The following is a 17,500-nucleotide window of genomic DNA, read 5'->3' as shown; positions in this document are numbered from 1 at the left end:
CTTCACGAGAGCTGTAAAACGTTTCACGGGGAACTCGTCAACTTTGAGAAGATGGTGAGTGAGGTCACTTCCTGTCAAATCTTTCACTGTGCAGACGAAGAGTCTGAATCACTCGTTCTGCTTCCACTGTGTTTTTTCAAAATAAGACGATTTCACATTCCTCAACTATTTTATACATAAACGTCATGAACCCGAGAGTTCGGAACATTTCATCCTCGTGACTCAACTTGAACTTGAACTTTGACTGATTGTTTCCATGAGCTCTCACAGTTTGAGACTCCTCCCCTTTTCTTTTCCTCGTCCGCAGCATAAAGTGGCAGAGATGGTGAGAATCATCAGACGCTACAGGAGCAGTCAGCTCGGTAACACACACACACACACACACACACACACACACTCTACTTGTTTCGTATTGTTGAGCTTTGTCTCTCTCTGGTGGTCACACTGAGACACTGCACCTCTGAAGTCTGCATGTTTGTTTTGTTTCCCTGTAGCCATGGATACAGAGACGTCCCCCTCCCACCTGCAGACGAAGGCGTACGTCCGTCAGCTGCAGGTGATCGATAACCAGAACCTGCTGTTTGACATGTCGTGCAAACTGGAGCCCAAAGACACATAAAGAGACGACGATTCAGAAACAAGAGTCACAACCACCCCCCCACCAACCACCGTCACCTCGTGTTTCCTTGTTCTTCTTTTTGCTCCGGTCTCAGAAAACCACCACGTCACACCAACACTGAAACTGACGGCTGAACCGAGGGCGTCCCCCCGCACCAAGAACTGTTCATGTGAAGACCGATGATCCCGACTCGTCCCGTTTGTGCTCTGACCATCAGAAGTGAAACAGGAAGAGGAAACGAATCCACCCACTCCTACTTCTGACCAATCAGACTGGAGACGGTCCGACCTGTTGATGATGTCGCCCCAAAGCAAACGACTAAAACCAAAACGTTCCTGCGATGGGACAATAACATTGGCATTGGAGTGTTGCATTATGGGTCGTAGAGCTGCAGCGTAGGACGGAGGAATGACTCGTTTGTTGGTGACTGTTTTGATCATCAACTAAAAGTATTTAAAGTTTCTTCCTCTGAATTCAACAATTTTCAGAAACTCATTTTCACTTTTGTTTTTCATGGTTAAAAATAAAAAATTCAAGGTTTCATATTTTTCGAACAATATTAATTCAAGGTGCACAAATTCCGATGAAACGTGCGGGATCGGTCACGTGACGCTGACGACTGGAATCACAGGTCGAGAAGTAAAAAGCTCTGAAAGAACGTTTCTGGATAAACAAACGGCTTTTTGAAATTTTGATGATCTCACTTTTTAAACTGCAACATTTTTACGTGACGCTCGTCTGAATTTAACGAATATTTTCAAACTGATTTTCAAACAGACTCAGAGGAGCTCGTGTTGAACCTGGTTCACTGACCTCTGATCAGTGGCTCCCGTCAGCCTCCACGTTTCACACAGAGCAACGTCAGCAGCGACGGTGCGTTCACTGTCTAACTGTGACGGACACGTGGTGCGTTCACTGGCTCAGTGGACAGTCAGGATGTTGGACTTTCCTCGCTGGATGAGAGTGTAGATGCTGGTTTTCTACCGAACGTCGGAGACGTCGACTCTTCAGCCTTTTCTGCTTTTTGTTCAGAGACATTAACGACGGAAAAGAACTTTGAACGTCTCCTGTGACGTTTGTGATCAGAGGTTAAAGGTCGATTCCACTGTTTCGTGTTTGAGCTCGATAACAACAGATCAGTGCTTCTCTGTTTTCAAGTGGTTCCGATCTTTAGTGGGTTTGTTCCTTCCAGGCTCCAGAATAACTGACGGAGTCGATGGAGCCGAATGAACTCACCAAAAAAGTCAATCTAGAGAAATTCTAAAATTCAAGTCAAAACTTTACGAGAAAAGTTTTCAGAAAAAACGTTTTGTGGAAGATGTGAAAACACGTTGAATCTGAAACACGTGTTTTAAAAATGAAAAGGGAAACGAAGGTTTTGTCCTTTAACAAAGTGAAAGTTGTCGTAAGCAGATTGAACTGATGATGACGTGACGATCAGACGAGGTCACAGGATGACGTTACAGATAAATACAAACGTGTGCAAGAGTCCACAGGAATTTTTTCCGGCGTCCGTTGCATCTCAACGACCAGTCGGCTTTTAACGGAGAGACCCCACAGAGCTGCCCTCCCATTGGTCAGTCCGATGGATGTGGGCGGGCCGAGGTCCGAGGCAATAACGACAGGAAGTGAAGCTGGTTCTCGCGGCAACGAAGCACTTTTGCCGAACCTCAGGTTTAGAGACACAGAGAGGTTGTGTTTACTCTTGATTCAGTTGTGTTGATGTGTTTGTGCAGCTGATCTCACTTCAGTCATATTTACTGTAATAATCCAAGTTGTTGTTGATGTGAGTCCAGGACTTTATTTACCTTTGGTTAATGAGCCACAGAACGACAAGACAAAGAGAAAGACAAAGACAAAGAGAAAGACAAAGAGAAAGAAAAAGAGAAAGAGAAAGAAAACCTCCATTTTACAGAACGAACCTGAAGAAACACACATTTGACTTTTTAAAACTTGATCATGAATTTAATTCGATGGAGGTTTTTCTCTCTTCAGAGTAAAAGTTATTTTTTAAAAGAGAAATATAAAAACACTGATGAACCCTGTGTTCATCTCATCTCTCATTTAAGAATTTACAGTAAAACGAACATTCACGTGAATTTCTTTCTCTGTGAATGAAACTATTTTAATTTCGATTTTACCTGGAGACGAAATACTCAGCTCTGAGCGTCGGTGAGAACTCGGTTGTGTCTCAGGTCAGAGGTCACATCCTGTGGACGTTTAAAGACCAGTGGCTTTCGAAGGCTTCTTTAAATCTGGCTGACAAACGCGTCCTTTTGTCCACAAGCGATAACGGACACGTTGGGTGGAAGGAAGTTCCTGTTCAGACCGGCCTTCGTGGACGAGCCTTTAGAGTCGTCTTCAGGATGTGTCCCCTAAATCTGGACGCAGCTCTTATCATCCTCCATCTGTATCATAACATCCTGTGAGCAGAAGCTCCGTGAGTCTGATCCCGTCCAGAAACGAGTCCACAGACGACGTTTGGTCTCAACAAATTAAAGTCACACTTGGTTTAATTTACACGTTTTAAAACCAAGCTTTTATTTTGGTAGTTCCTCACCTGTAACCACTCCCACCTGTGATGTCACTGTTGATTTCAAACCTCAGGACGGAACAAACGGATCTTTAAACAACGTGAGACCTGACGTCGTCGGATTCTGGACGGGACGCGACCTGCACCACTTCTCCTGTTTGATAAAACTGATGTTGGACACAGAACTCAACACACTTTTGTTCCCAAAGTAAAACTTTCAGCTGAAACTCAAATTCAAACGTCAACGAGCTCGAGTTCAAACGAGCACGAACACGTTCAAATCCTCCAACTCGCAGTAAAAGACGCGACTCGTTCGAGAGATAACGTGAAATCTGTTGCTTCTGATTTCATCGGAGAAACTCTGTGTTCGATATCAAAGTTCTGTCGAGTCGGAGACGTTTGGACGCAAAGTGTGAAACCCAGCGAAGATGACATCATCACTAGTCTGCCGGTGGCTCTCAGGACCACTTCCTGGGTGTCGGGCGCGCGATTATGGATCCCAGCAGACGAGACGTCTTCAGCTTCTCGGGCCAATCACAGCCCTGCGACTCTGCTGGGATCCATAACGTCAGGAGGCGGGGCGGCCTCCTGGGTCGAGGCCGTCCGCTGTGTCGCCTGTATGGAAAAATATTACGTGTATATATGTTGCAACTCCTGTAAATAGGCAAATACTAACGAAGACTCTATTTTATGTATGAAGAGAGAGAGCGACGCTAACTCAAGGAGAAATATTTGATGTGGTGTTTTTTTATTTGTGTAAGAATTTGACGACAGAACGATGACGATGAACTTTATTGTACAGCGACGTTTCTTCAGTTGTTTGTTTTCTATCTGAAACTTGTTTCTGTTTGTTTTTGTACAGAAGTGGTTGTTTACAAATCTTAATTTCTGTTTACGTTGGACGGACGACCTGATTGGAGCAGAGGTCTGAAGCACAGATTTAAAAACGTTCTGGATGTTTTATTATCATCATCATGATTGTTGTTATTGATATTATCATTATGATGATTATGATTATTATTGTTATTATTGATTCTTATTGTTATTGATATTATGATTATTATTGTTATTATTGATTGTTATTGTTATTATTGATATTATTGTTATTAGGACAAATCATATCTTCAGTTCCAGAAGTTTAAATATTTTGAGAAGAAAGTTATTATGATTTAAAGAACAAAGTTTTTACTTTATGAGTAAAATATTATTAAAAGAAAGTTTTAACTGAACAAGACAAGAAAGTCAAATAATTTGAGAATAAGGTCCCAACTTTTATTACAAAGTGATATTATGATATTATTGGTGATATTATTTTGTTTTGTTGCTGTAAGAATCATCACGTTTCAACAAATTCATCATTTTGATCGGAATTTTTATTTTAATGGGAAAAAGTTTCAAGATGTAGTTTGACTTAATGTTATGAGTAAAATGTTAATTTCTTTAGTCTTCGTAAAACAATTAGATTGTTTTGAAGAAAATCAAGATATGTTTAAATAAAAGAAGGTTGTCAGATGAGAGAAAAGTAGAAATGTTCAGTAATATGTAATAATATACAAACCTTTATTCAATTTGAAAAATTTTACTTACACTCGTAAAGTTCAACCATTTATTCTAAGACTTGTTTTTGTCCCTTATCATTAAATAATATTTCAAATGTTCTTCTGAAGCAAAAACCTCATGTTGAAAAAATTCCTTCTCCCTCATTTCATAAGTAAAACAACTTTACTCATAACATTAGTTCTATTAAAGCACTTTAAAGAATTGTGTTTATTCCATAATAAATAATGATTTTTCTAAATGAAGCAAAGTTCAACACTTTGAAAAACAAATGTTTTCATTGTAACGTCACTGAAAGAGAAACTCCCGTCACAGACGTGTGATCGGCACCAAGTCAGACCTCTGCTCCTCTGCTGTCTCACCACAGACACTGAAATAAAAACTACCGACAATTACTGACTCACTGTTTTCCTGAGAGAAGAATAAAAGATGAAGATGGACGACAGGACGGCTCCATCCAGGTGGCCCCCTGGTGGCCATGGTGGCCCCCAGGTGGCCCCCAGGTGGCCCCCTGGTGGCTGGCTGCATTAGAGCTCATAAACAGTTTCAAGTCTTCTTCAAACAGCTGAAGTTCATTTAGTTCATTCTGATCATTTAGACTCAAACTGACCAGACAGCTCCAGGTGTGTGTGTGTGTGTGGGGGGGGGGGGGGTTGTAGGTCCAATGGGTGCAGGTGGCAAATATGGTTTGCCTAAATATGGTTACTTCTGGTTTAAAAACCTGTGAATTGACGAACTGAACTGTCGAGGACGTTCTCTAAAAACGTTCTTTAAAGGTTTTTAACACTTTGTCTTGGCTCTTGTTCAGTCTGTAGCGCCCCCTCCAGGGCAGAAGCTCAACGACATGTTTTCATGTCATGCTTCTCTCTTGGGTTCGTTCACTTATATTTAGTCACATTTCTGGAGTTTGCTTAGTAACTAGAATATTTTGGCCTCCTCAGCAGATACCATGAGTGTGTGTGTGGTTTTGCTCCGTGCACATTCTGCTGTGAGAGACCTCCTGATTAAAACACGTGTTAGTTTATCCGTCTTTGTCTGACGTGGTGTTTAGAGTCAGTAACATGAGAGGCTCACAGCTGTTTCTGCAGCTTCCTGGCTCCAAGTGCACGGCAACATAAGATGGGTGCCCGTCTGGAGTGTGTACGTAAGTTTGAAGTTTTCATTTCAGCTGATCAGGTCCGTTCATCCCCTCAAGACGCAAGCTCCACGCTGGCTGCATCGCCCCCCCGAGACAACGGGCGCTTTCCATCCCTGATTAGGACAAGGTTTATATTTAGGGCCAAAATCTTGGGGGAAGGGTGAAGGTGGAGTTTCAGATTAGAGATGGAAACAGTTAAGTGTGTGTGTGTGTGTGTGTGTGTGTGTGTGTGTGTGTGTGTGTGTGTTATATAACAGGTGCATGAAGACACTTTAACACCTGTTACTGATTCAAATTCTCAAGTAAAAATAGTCTGATATAAAAAGTCTTAAATTGAACATCTGACTTTAGTGGAAAAGCACCTGAGGAACAAACCTTATTATATTATTATATTATTATATTATTATATTGTTATATTATTATATTATTGTTATATTATTATATTATTGTTATATTATTATTATATTATTATATTGTTATATTATTATTATATTATTATATTATTATATTATTATATTATTATATTGTTATATTATTATATTATTATATTGTTATATTCTCTCTTGTCTTGTTTATAATCCTGAGTTTGAGTTCAGCTCTTTAGCTTCAGTCATTAAACGTTCTGTATCAATATCTATTTTAATGTCATCTGCTCATTGGATGATTTTAAATATGTTCATTAACCAGTGAGTCTGCTCTACTCAAATACGTGAATATATTATCAACTATATTTATAATAAGAGGGAATATACTATAATAATATTGAGGGAAGGTAGGAACATGGTTAGCTTTAGCTGGAGGCTAACGCGATTCTTTTCATGAAAAATGTAAGAAAATTAGAAACTGACTTCCTGAACCAGAAACGTTCTAAAAGTGGATCTTCTGTTTAGATTCAGAGACACCTAGTGGCCGAAGATCGTACGACAGCATCTAACCAAGGTAAGCTACAGCTAGAGCTAGCTAAAGGCTAACACTACAGTAACGTCCAGACATGTTCCAAACATGTTCCTGACATGTTCCTGACATGTTCCTCACATGTTCCTCACATGTTCCAGACATGTTCCAGACATGTTCCTGACATGTTCCTCACATGTTCCAGACATGTTCCTGACATGTTCCTCATATGTTCCTGACATGTTCCTGACATGTTCCTCACATGTTCCAGACATGTTCCTCATATGTTCCTAACCTGTTCCTGACATGTTCCAGACATGTTCCTCATATGTTCCTGACATGTTCCTCACATGTTCCTGACATGTTCCAGACATGTTCCTGACATGTTCCTCACATGTTCCAGACATGTTCCTGACATGTTCCTCATATGTTCCTGACATGTTCCTGACATGTTCCTGACATGTTCCAGACATGTTCCTGACATGTTCCTAACATGTTCCTCACATGTTCCAGACATGTTCCTGACATGTTCCTGACATGTTCTTGACATGTTCCAGACATGTTCCTCACATGTTCCAGACATGTTCCTGACATGTTCCTGACATGTTCCTGACATGTTCTTGACATGTTCCTGACATGTTCCTCACATGTTCCTCAGATGTTCCTGACATGTTCCTGACATGTTCCTGACATGTTCCAAACATGTTCCAGACATGTTCCAAACATGTTCTTGACATGTTCCTGACATGTTCCAAACATGTTCCTGACATGTTTCAGACATGTTCTTGACATGAATTCCAGCTGAGAGGAGAAAACACAGAGATCTCAACAGGATCATCTTGGACTCTCAGAGACGTCACATGTCACATGTCACATGTCACATGTTGCTGCTTTAACATGATGACTCACCTGAGGCCTAAAATCTTCACGATGAAGATGTAGAACTTTAGAAAGTGTCCGATGGACGTTGACCCTGAAACTAACAGAATTCGGTTCTTCTCAGAATTTCTCGTCTGAAAACGTTTCAAAATAAAACGCCGCTCACGTTTTCAGAACAGTTCGACTTCCTGTGTTTCGTTCCGTTTGAGACGTCAATCATCGGAGGACGTGTCTCCGTCGATCATCGGAGGACGTGTCTCCGGGTCTTGACTCCAGCGGGACGACGTTATAATAATAATATTCATCAGTGAATTTATTACGTTTGTATTTCAGAGAATATTGATGAACAGAATGTTGGTGAAGAGGGCGGGGCTTAACTGACAACACATGTCTAACTTCAACCTGCCGCCAGCTGCAGCTCTGTGATTGGATGTTTGTGACAGCAATGCTTTGTGGGAAAGATCATTGTCACGAGGTAAGAAGCTGATCCAGTTTCATAGTTTTGACCTTTTGACCTTTGGACAGTGTGACTGACGGGTGGGACGACAGCTGATCCTCCGCTGACAGACGTCAGCAGCTGAGACTCTGCTGACGTGACGGAGACACAACATGCGTGTGTTTCACATGCACTCTCACAGTGCACGTGTGTGAAATAAACCTCCGTCATGTCACTGACTCTAAACCACTGACCTGTGTCTGGCTGCAGTAAAGGTCCTAACCCCTCCTCCTCCTCCATGTCAGCAGATGGGACATGAACCAAACTAAAACTCTGTCGTCATCAGTTACCGATGATAGAAAAACAGGCGGAGACTTCATGATTGACAGCTTCGGCTGACTCAGGATTGGTCGAGAGTGTGTGTGGACGGGACCTTGATGCCAAGATTGCTGCTGCACAGCCTCTGACTGCAAATGACGCCATCACCACAAGGTGGCAGCGTTTGTATCTGAGAGGTTTTAGCTTCATTTTTGTTTAATGTGAGTAAATGAGACGAGTTGTTTTTAACTAACGTCTCAGTTCTGTGTTTCTATGTATTTAAGTATTTCATTATTATTACTATTTAACATTTATACATATTGTACAAACCAAATCATTAATAAAACAACAAGAGGATTGTTTTCATTATTTGAGGTTTTTGAATTTACTTAAAAAAAAGAGAAATTTATGAAATATATACATTTAGAGAATTTAGTGAGAGAAATGTTTTAAAATCTGTAGAAAGAGTAAATCATTCTCTGAGAAACTAGATCCACACACACACACCCCCCCCACAGACACACACAGACACACACAGACACCCCCCCCAAAACACACACACACACACACACACACAGACACCCCCCACCACAGTAAACCCTTTAAATACAGCTCCACTCCAGCTGCTCGGCCTCGGTGTTTGAATCCCGTTGCCAGCAACACAAGTTCTCCTCATCTCCCAGAAACAAGGTAGATATGAACACACACACACACACACACACACACACACACACACACACACACACACACACACACACACACACACACTGAACTCTCCTCCAGGAATCACAGAAATAATTTGTCTTCATTAATCCAGTGTTCTGCAGTTTAATCAGTTTTTATTTAAAATGCAGAAACACGTTAGTTAAAGCTCCAGTGAGTCAGATTCAGGTGAGAGGATCTATTGACCCAAATTTAATGATGAATAATCCTCATGATGTTTTCACTGGTTCATTACATCGAAATTATATGAATTGTAGTTTTCTGTACCTTTATATTTAAATACTTTATATTTAAATACTTTATATTTAAATACTTTATGTTTAAATACTTTATATTTACATGGAGGGGACCCGTTCTACGGAGGCCTCCATGTTTCATTAGTCCAGACTGAACAAACTAAAACCTTTAGAGTTTTTATAACGACTGCAACATGACACTTCAACACTAGATGTCACTAAATTCTAAACACTGAACCTTTAAGTTCTTTAAAAAGGTTTTCAACATTTCACTTAGTTTTCGTCACTGTGAAGTTTTATTCTTTTGTACATTCAGTCTGTGAATGTGTTGTCCTGCACGTGTTCCTGCAGTGACAGCTGTGTGTGTGTGTGTGTGTGTGTGTGTGTGTGAGAGAGAGAGAGAGAGAGAGAGAGAGAGAGCTCAGAATTTAAACTTGAGAAAAAACTTTCACAGATATTTTTTTCTTGGAACAAGTTCAAAAATCGAATTATTCATGAAATGAGCAGATCTGAGATCAGGAGATTCAAGAATCTGTCTCTGAGGGGGAAGATGATCTGCTGCGGTCGAGATCTCTGCGTTTTCTCCTCTCAGCTGAATTCCTGCCAGAGTCTCTGAACACCCTCAGTAAAATTAGCTCCACGTGCACCACGTGCACGCCCAGGCTTTGTCCAGAGTTACGAGCAGGTGCTGGTCGGAGTTGATTTCCTGACTCAGATTCACTTCTTCAGCAGAACCACGATATCTAATATTGTCTGTGATGAAGATTTGAATTTGAAGTGTAGTAGACAGAGGGAAATAATCTGACCACTTCAGATTGTTAATATAAGATATTATTATATTATTATATTATTATTATATTATTACTGGAGGGACTTTAAAGAACTTCAGACCGTTTGTAAATCGCCCCTGGTTCATAACAAACGTCTCTATTCTCTCCAGTGTGTGAATTTAAAAAGATGAAACGTTTCTTTGGAGACGAACGACTGAGCTGAACTATGATCGTTATCATTTCATCAGCTGTTTTCTCTCTTACATTTGAATCCATGTGAACGTGACATCACAGCCGTCATCTTTGTTTGGTTTGTGTCTGAGCCGGCGTCTCTGTGTTTCTGTGTCTTCAGCCTCATCAGCACAAACATGGAACGTACTTTCATCGCTGTGAAGCCTGATGGCGTCCAGAGGGGCCTGTGTGGCGAGATCATCAAGCGCTTCGAGCAGAGAGGCTTCAAGCTGGTGGCTGGCAAATTCCTTCAGGTAACCATGACAACGATCCAGAAGACGGAGGAAGATTAGTTTCACATTTCAAACATTACGACCAGTCACATGTTCCGAAAAAAAGTTTTACATTTCATCATGATCTGTGTGTGTGTGTGTGTGTGTGTATGTGTGTGTGTGTGTGTGTGTGTGTGTGTGTGTGTGTGTGTGTGTGAGAGAGTATGGGGGGTGACAGGTGTTGAGTTGTTGAATGTTGCAGCTTCAGTGAAGGACTCACACTTGTGTCACTGTCACAGTGTTGTTATTCACAGCTCTGTGTGTGTGTGTGTGTGTGTGTGTGTGTGTGTGTGTGTGTGTGTGTGTGTGTGTGTAATAATACTCTACATGCATATTAACATGACACCAGAGGACGACAGGTTTTTATTTGAAATTGAACAAATGTTTATTAACTGATGAATCAAACAGTCGAGTTCTTGATAGATTTGAATTTTGTTTCTTCAGGCGTCTGAGGATCACATGAAGAAACATTACCTGGACCTGAAGGACACGCCTTTCTACGCTGGACTCTGCAAATACATGTCTTCTGGACCCATCCTCGCCATGGTAACACACACACACTCACACACACACAAACACACACACACACACACACACACACGCCCTGACAGGCGACTGTGATCACGTTATTATTATTATTATTATCAAACTGTCCCATGTTCACGTTGTTTCTTCACTTTTCTGATTTTTATGTGAGAAAATATAAAAAATCATCTCCCTCCAGGCTCCGCCCACACTGACCTTTTAGTTTGAAAGCATCACTATCAATCTACTTCCTGTTTAGATGGTTATGGTTGTGATGTAAACAGGAAGCAGATTTGTGAGCACAATGTTTTTATATCATCAAATAACAATTCAATTAATTCATTAAAGCAAAACTCATCATTGTGACATTGTTCTGATCAACCGACCAATCAGCTTCCACCGTGACCGTGATGTGTTTCAGGTGTGGGAGGGGCAGAACATTGTGAAGCTCGCCAGGATGATGCTGGGAGAGACGAACCCAGCTGACTCCAAACCAGGAAGCATCCGGGGAGACCTGTGCATCAACATCGGCAGGTGAGAGACTCACACACACACACACACACACACACACACACACACACACACACAGACACACAGACACACACACACACACACACACACACACACACAGACACACACACACACACACACACACACACACACACACACACATATCATTCGAATATTGATTCTTTATAACTTTGAGATTCAGAACGAGTCAAAACTAAAACTTCGGTGAATCCGTCCGTTAGATTATTTTGAAACATTCGATTTAAATGTTGTATTTAAATTGTCGTCCCGTTTCCGCAGGAACATCATCCACGGCAGCGACACCGTGGAAAACGCCAAGACGGAGATCGACCTGTGGTTCAAGGCCGAGGAGTTCGTGGCCTACACGCCCTGCGCCCAGGCCTTCCTGTACGAGTAACCGACCAATCAGCTGGACCCGCCCCCTGCAGCTGAGCCTCTGACTTGGTTTCTGCTCGTCAAAGTGAAACATGTGACGCGTTAATAAAGTCTCATGTTAACAACAATAAAACGTTTCTGTGGTTTATGACACTTTGAGCTGTTCACCACATTAAACTCTACGCACACTGTGCGACTGGATCTCTGACAACTGTACGTGAATGATATTTATTATTTCATAAACTATCGAGTTATCTACACAACGGACTCATAAATCTTCTGTCTCACTAAATATTCTCTAAGAAATGTATTTTTTATTTTTACTTATTTTCCGTCATCGGAGGAGAAACGCTTTGAAAACAGCACAAACATAAAAACTTCCATCTGAATCCATATTTTCCCTGATATATTTATAAATGTATATAAAGTCATATGTTGTTCATATGAACAATATAAAAGAGAAAGTGTCAAAATCAATCTTTCACGGCTGCTTCAACGATTCATGATTAATGAGAATAAATCAAAAAGTTCAACTTCAAGTCAATATTTTCTTTTTATTTCATAGAAAATGTTTGGATTTATTTTACATCTAAATGTGAGAATTTCTTCACAATCATGCTTCGGAACAAATCTCACAACGTTTTAAAAAAAGCTTCATGAGAGTTAACATCAGTACATAACCACACGTTTACATTTACACCTTATAGGTTGAATTCTATATATGTTCTTTGAAACGTGTGTCGAGCTCAGTAAACGTCATGAACACGTGAACAACACGGACATTGACATGTTTTCTTTGACCTCTTCACGCTGTAAAAAATCTTCATCAGTCTGTTTTCTTTTGACTCGTTTAATTCGATTTGTCCGTTAATGCGAGAAAAGGATTTAAAAGCACGTTCGTTCACGTTGTTTCTTCAACTTCTTTTTACCTCGAGCGTAAAACGCGTCGTTCGTTTCCCGATCACTATGAAACGAGTTCCACAGCTGGAAATGTTCTGTAATAAAAAAACTGTCACGAGATGAACGAGTATAAAAACTAAACAGTGACGAGCGACAGTTTCATTCAAATCTTCACTTTGTCTTTTTTTCCTCGACAGTCAATTTGTACAAAACTCATTAAATCCTGCGAAATCCGAAAGTTCCGAGGAGCTGAACTTTAACTTCCTCCCTCGTTTTCTCTTCGTAGAAAATCAAACAGCGAGAACAACGTGTTCCCAGAGTCACAGACGATTCGTCCAATCGTTACAAACATTAGCAAACATGTGACTTCATCTATATTTAGCACCATGATACAAAACACACGTGACGTCGGAGGAAACTCGTACAAACACACACTGTAAAAAACTGATGATGCGTTCAAGACCAAGAGACCGAAACATTTTCTTAATGCTGCAGATAGATCAGATTAAATCACATCAGATTAAATCACATCAGATTCAATCAGATTAAATCACATCAGATTAAATCAGATCAGATTAAATCAGATTAAATCACATCAGATTAAATCAGATCAGATTAAATCACATCAGATTCAATCAGATCAGATGAAATCAGATTAAATCACATCAGATTAAATCAGATCAGATTAAATCACATCAGATTCAATCAGATCAGATGAAATCAGATGAAATCACATCAGATTAAATCAGATGAAATCAGATGAAATCAGATTAAATCAGATTAAGTCAGATTAAATCAGATGAAATCAGATGAAATCACATCAGATTAAATCAGATGAAATCAGATTAAATCACATCAGATTAAATCAGATGAAATCAGATGAAATCAGATGAAATCAGATTAAATCAGATTAAATCACATCAGATTAAATCAGATGAAATCAGATTAAATCACATCAGATTCAATCAGATTCAATCAGATTAGATTCAATCAGATTCAATCACATCAGATTAAATCAGATTAAATCACATCAGATTAAATCACATCAGATGAAATCAGATGAAATCACATCAGATGAAATCAGATTAAATCAGATTAAATCACATCAGATGAAATCAGATTAAATCAGATGAAATCAGATTAAATCACATCAGATTAAATCAGATGAAATCACATCAGATGAAATCAGATTAAATCAGATTAAATCACATCAGATGAAATCAGATTAAATCAGATTAAATCACATCAGATGAAATCAGATGAAATCAGATTAAATCACATCAGATTAAATCAGATTAGATTCAATCAGATCAGATTAAATCAAGTTAAATCAGATCAGATTCAATGGATTCAATTAGATTAAATCAGATTAAATCACATCAGATTAAATCAGATTAGATTCAATCAGATCAGATTAAATCAAGTTAAATCAGATCAGATTCAATGGATTCAATTAGATTAAATCAGATCACATCAAGTTAAATCAGATTAAATCACATCAGATTCAATCAGATTAAATCACATCAGATGAAATCCGATGAAATCACATCAGATTAAATCAGATTCAATCAGATTCAATCACATCAGATTAAATCAGATCAGATTAAATCAAGTTAAATCAGATCAGATTCAATGGATTCAATGGATTCAATTAGATTAAATCAGATCACATCAAGTTCAATCAGACTAATTCAGATTCAATGAGATCAGATTCAATGAGATCAGATTCGATGAGATCAGATTCGATGTGGACCAGAATCACGTTTCCGTGAGAAAACTGCATAAAAACTAAACAAAATACAAACACAGGACATTTGTTTCATAATATGAGATGAAATCAACATTTATTTGAAATTATTATTCAGAACGTTCTCGTTTTCTATCAGTAAATTATTCTGATAATGCTTCAGATATTTTCACATTTCTTTTCTCTTCGTGTCTAAATCTTCCAACCGGATGAAAACAGTAAGAATTAGAGTTCATTATGGTTCATTGATTATTTAGTTGTATTTTTCTTTATCAAATTCATTTGAATGATTTGATCATCGTGAATAACTGAAGCCGTCCCGGTTGAGCTCCGAGCGTCAGCGACACAGACGAATCTTCTTTCATTTCTCTTAGAGAATCTGCAGCTCGATGACAACATGAACAAAATCATCAAATTAACTTTTTAAACCTCTTTTTTAAATTATTTTTATATTAGAATGTGAAAACGTTTCTGTACAATTCTCTTTGAATCAAATGTAAAAATACAAACAAGTTTTCTGATCTGTTATATTTTATTATTATAAGTTTTAACCAAACGATGACAAATATTAAATCTTTATTTAAAACCTTTTTATGAAGTATGAAAAGTTAGCGCTTGAACATGTTAATTCAACTTTTTGAACTAATGAGAACTTTTGTCTTTAGTCTGACGATGTTTCGTTAAAACACTCAGAACAATATAAAAACACTGGCGTCGCCCTCTGCTGGTCACCGAGAGCATTGTCTCTTTTCTTCACGGCTGCAGATTAAATGTAGTGAAAATCTAAACGAGTGAATTAAAGGACGTTTGATTTGAGCATTAAAACTCCTTGGTATTTCTTTTCTAATAATAAATATATAAATAAAATCAAGTGATGTAACTTTGTCTCTGTCACAGTCTGAAGATGCAGGAGATTTTCATTTTGATGATTTGGTGAAATTACTTCACTTCAATTTAATTCAACACAAAAAGTGAATTTCATCGTGTTACTTTTGTGTTACGTCAAAAAACAGTAAAGTTAACAGTCAAGTTTTATTTCTTTCTGAGACTTGTTTTTAATATTTATCACATTTTTCTTGACCTAAATAAAAATGATTCTAATATCATATTTAACAGTTTCAGTAAAAAACATCTATCACACGATTCTGTCGCACGACCGACGCTTGATTAAAGTCTGGTACGTTGGCGTCACACACTCACACTAACACACTCACACATAAACACACACACACAGACATTTTTAAAATGACGTTATACAGCTACATGTTGTATTATTAGTTTTCACTTTCAAACACCAAGACACCAACAAATAAAGATCGTAGATATTTAAAAACCATCGCTCTCATTTCTTCTCGTCCTCCTTCACCTTCTCTTCTTCTGTATTTTTTTTTTCACCAGTTAAACTCGGAGTCTTTTTTCCTTCATGTCAAACGATTTGTTCTTGATTCAAATCACAAAGAGCGACAATGAGATTTCCTCTTTAACCTTAATAAACCTAATGAATCGCGTCTCCTTCTCATCCGTTGCTGATTAGCTAGTTAACTTGGTGGTGGCTGATTAATTAAAGGTACATGGAGCCGAATCATCTCCATCGCCCCCTGATTTCTGGCTGCAGTATAGGTCATAATCCCCTTCACCTCCATGTTAGCAGATGAGACATGGACCAAACTAAAAAGGTTATCGACAATTCATGGTGAGGATAAGATGTGAGTCATCGTCACGAGTCTGTAAACTGCTGCTTTAACATTCACACGTGACGAGAGCTCTGACTTCCTCCACAGAGGAGGAGGGTGAGGATGAGGATGAGGAGGAGGAGGGTGAGGGTGAGGATGAGGAGGGTGAGGATGAGGGTGAGGGTGAGGAGGAGGGTGAGGATGAGGATGAGGGTGAGGGTGAGGATGAGGATGAGGGTGAGGATGAGGGTGAGGGTGAGAATGAGGATGAGGAGGTCTACGCCTGGTCCTGGTTGATGAAGAAACCTCCAGAGGATCCGTTGGTTTCAGCGTCGGTCGTCTCAGGACGAAACTCGTCTTTAACGTGTGAAGCTGCAGCAACAAAGACGACATGAGTCAGGAAACGTCCAGTCACACGTCCTCAAAGCCACTTGTTAGAATCTGGATGGTTCCGGATCAAAGTGTCGGAAGGTGTTCAGAACATTTATCTAACAGATCCAGCGTCTGTCTGTGTCTCAAATCTTCATCGGATCGTCTTCACACTTTTCATAATATAATATAATATAATATGATATAATATAATATAATATAATATAATATAATATAATATATTATATTATAATATATTATATTATAATAAAATAGAGAACACAACATCACAAACACACATTTACAACAAACACTGAACTGGTTGTGTGTCTGTGTACATACCTGCCCCCCCCTCAGTGTGGGGACTGTTCTCTTGATCTGCAGACAGTGGTTGAGCTGCTGAGGCAGGAATGGGGGGTGATGGGTAATCTGGCGGAGTCTCATTCTCGTCTCCAGATAGACTCCTGGGGACGCCTGTTACCGTGGCGCCTGACAGACTGACGGGTCGCTTAGCGATGGGCAACTTCCTCTCTGAGCGACGGAGGAAAGGTCGGTTAGACGAGAACTGGACATGAGCCTTCTTCTAAAAATATGAATAATAATAAACCTAATAACCATCTCATCATAATCAACAAACATGTCTAGAAATAAAACCACAAGTTGTTTCATTGAAGGTTTTCTGCAGATGATCTTAAATCTTCAGTAAAAAACTGAAAAATAAACAAAGCAAAAACTAACAATTACTCAATGAACTTCATGAACCTGCTGATTATT

The 17,500-nt window shown here is 39.3% G+C and overlaps 3 protein-coding genes and 1 long non-coding RNA gene across 7 annotated transcripts in view; 3 read left to right on the top strand and 1 right to left on the bottom strand.

The window, feature by feature from the left end:
• rapgefl1 (Rap guanine nucleotide exchange factor (GEF)-like 1) overlaps nt 1–5,108 on the top strand; it is a 20,463-nt gene extending 15,355 nt beyond the window's left edge. The window contains exons 14-16 of the mRNA XM_069525502.1: nt 1–54; nt 308–362; nt 495–5,108. The exon at nt 1–54 is cut by the window's left edge and continues 11 nt beyond it. Of these exons, the coding sequence (XP_069381603.1) occupies nt 1–54; nt 308–362; nt 495–619 (234 nt within the window). The 3' untranslated portion in view covers nt 620–5,108. The remainder of the gene's footprint in view (nt 55–307; nt 363–494) is intronic.
• A 295-nt stretch (nt 5,109–5,403) lies between these two features.
• Nucleotides 5,404–8,089, top strand: LOC138407840 (uncharacterized). Its single transcript, XR_011241154.1, has 3 exons — nt 5,404–5,974; nt 6,738–6,786; nt 7,954–8,089. It is a non-coding gene; the product is annotated as an uncharacterized lncRNA (long non-coding RNA).
• An 840-nt stretch (nt 8,090–8,929) lies between these two features.
• Nucleotides 8,930–12,170, top strand: LOC109645011 (nucleoside diphosphate kinase B-like). The gene is made up of 5 exons (XM_069525541.1): nt 8,930–9,064; nt 10,456–10,588; nt 11,051–11,152; nt 11,553–11,665; nt 11,942–12,170. Exons 2-5 carry the CDS (start codon nt 10,472–10,474, stop codon nt 12,057–12,059), a joined length of 450 nt encoding a protein of 149 aa, XP_069381642.1. The 5' UTR covers nt 8,930–9,064; nt 10,456–10,471; the 3' UTR covers nt 12,060–12,170.
• Nucleotides 12,171–16,125: 3,955 nt separating this feature from the next.
• Nucleotides 16,126–17,500, bottom strand: part of LOC109648184 (MBT domain-containing protein 1-like) — a 10,646-nt gene continuing 9,271 nt past the window's right edge. For all 4 annotated transcript variants that reach the window (XM_069525498.1, XM_069525499.1, XM_069525500.1 and 1 more), the window contains exons 17-18: nt 17,069–17,257; nt 16,126–16,729 (exon numbers count right to left, since the gene is read on the bottom strand). In XM_069525498.1, coding sequence (XP_069381599.1) covers nt 16,635–16,729; nt 17,069–17,257 — 284 coding nt within the window. In that variant the 3' untranslated portion in view covers nt 16,126–16,634. The remainder of the gene's footprint in view (nt 16,730–17,068; nt 17,258–17,500) is intronic.

The sequence above is a fragment of the Paralichthys olivaceus genome, chromosome 5 (genome assembly GCF_024713975.1).
Source record: "Paralichthys olivaceus isolate ysfri-2021 chromosome 5, ASM2471397v2, whole genome shotgun sequence".
Taxonomy (NCBI): domain Eukaryota; kingdom Metazoa; phylum Chordata; class Actinopteri; order Pleuronectiformes; family Paralichthyidae; genus Paralichthys; species Paralichthys olivaceus.
Note: the sequence above shows the minus strand (reverse complement) of the source record. Positions and strands in the feature narration are given on the sequence as shown.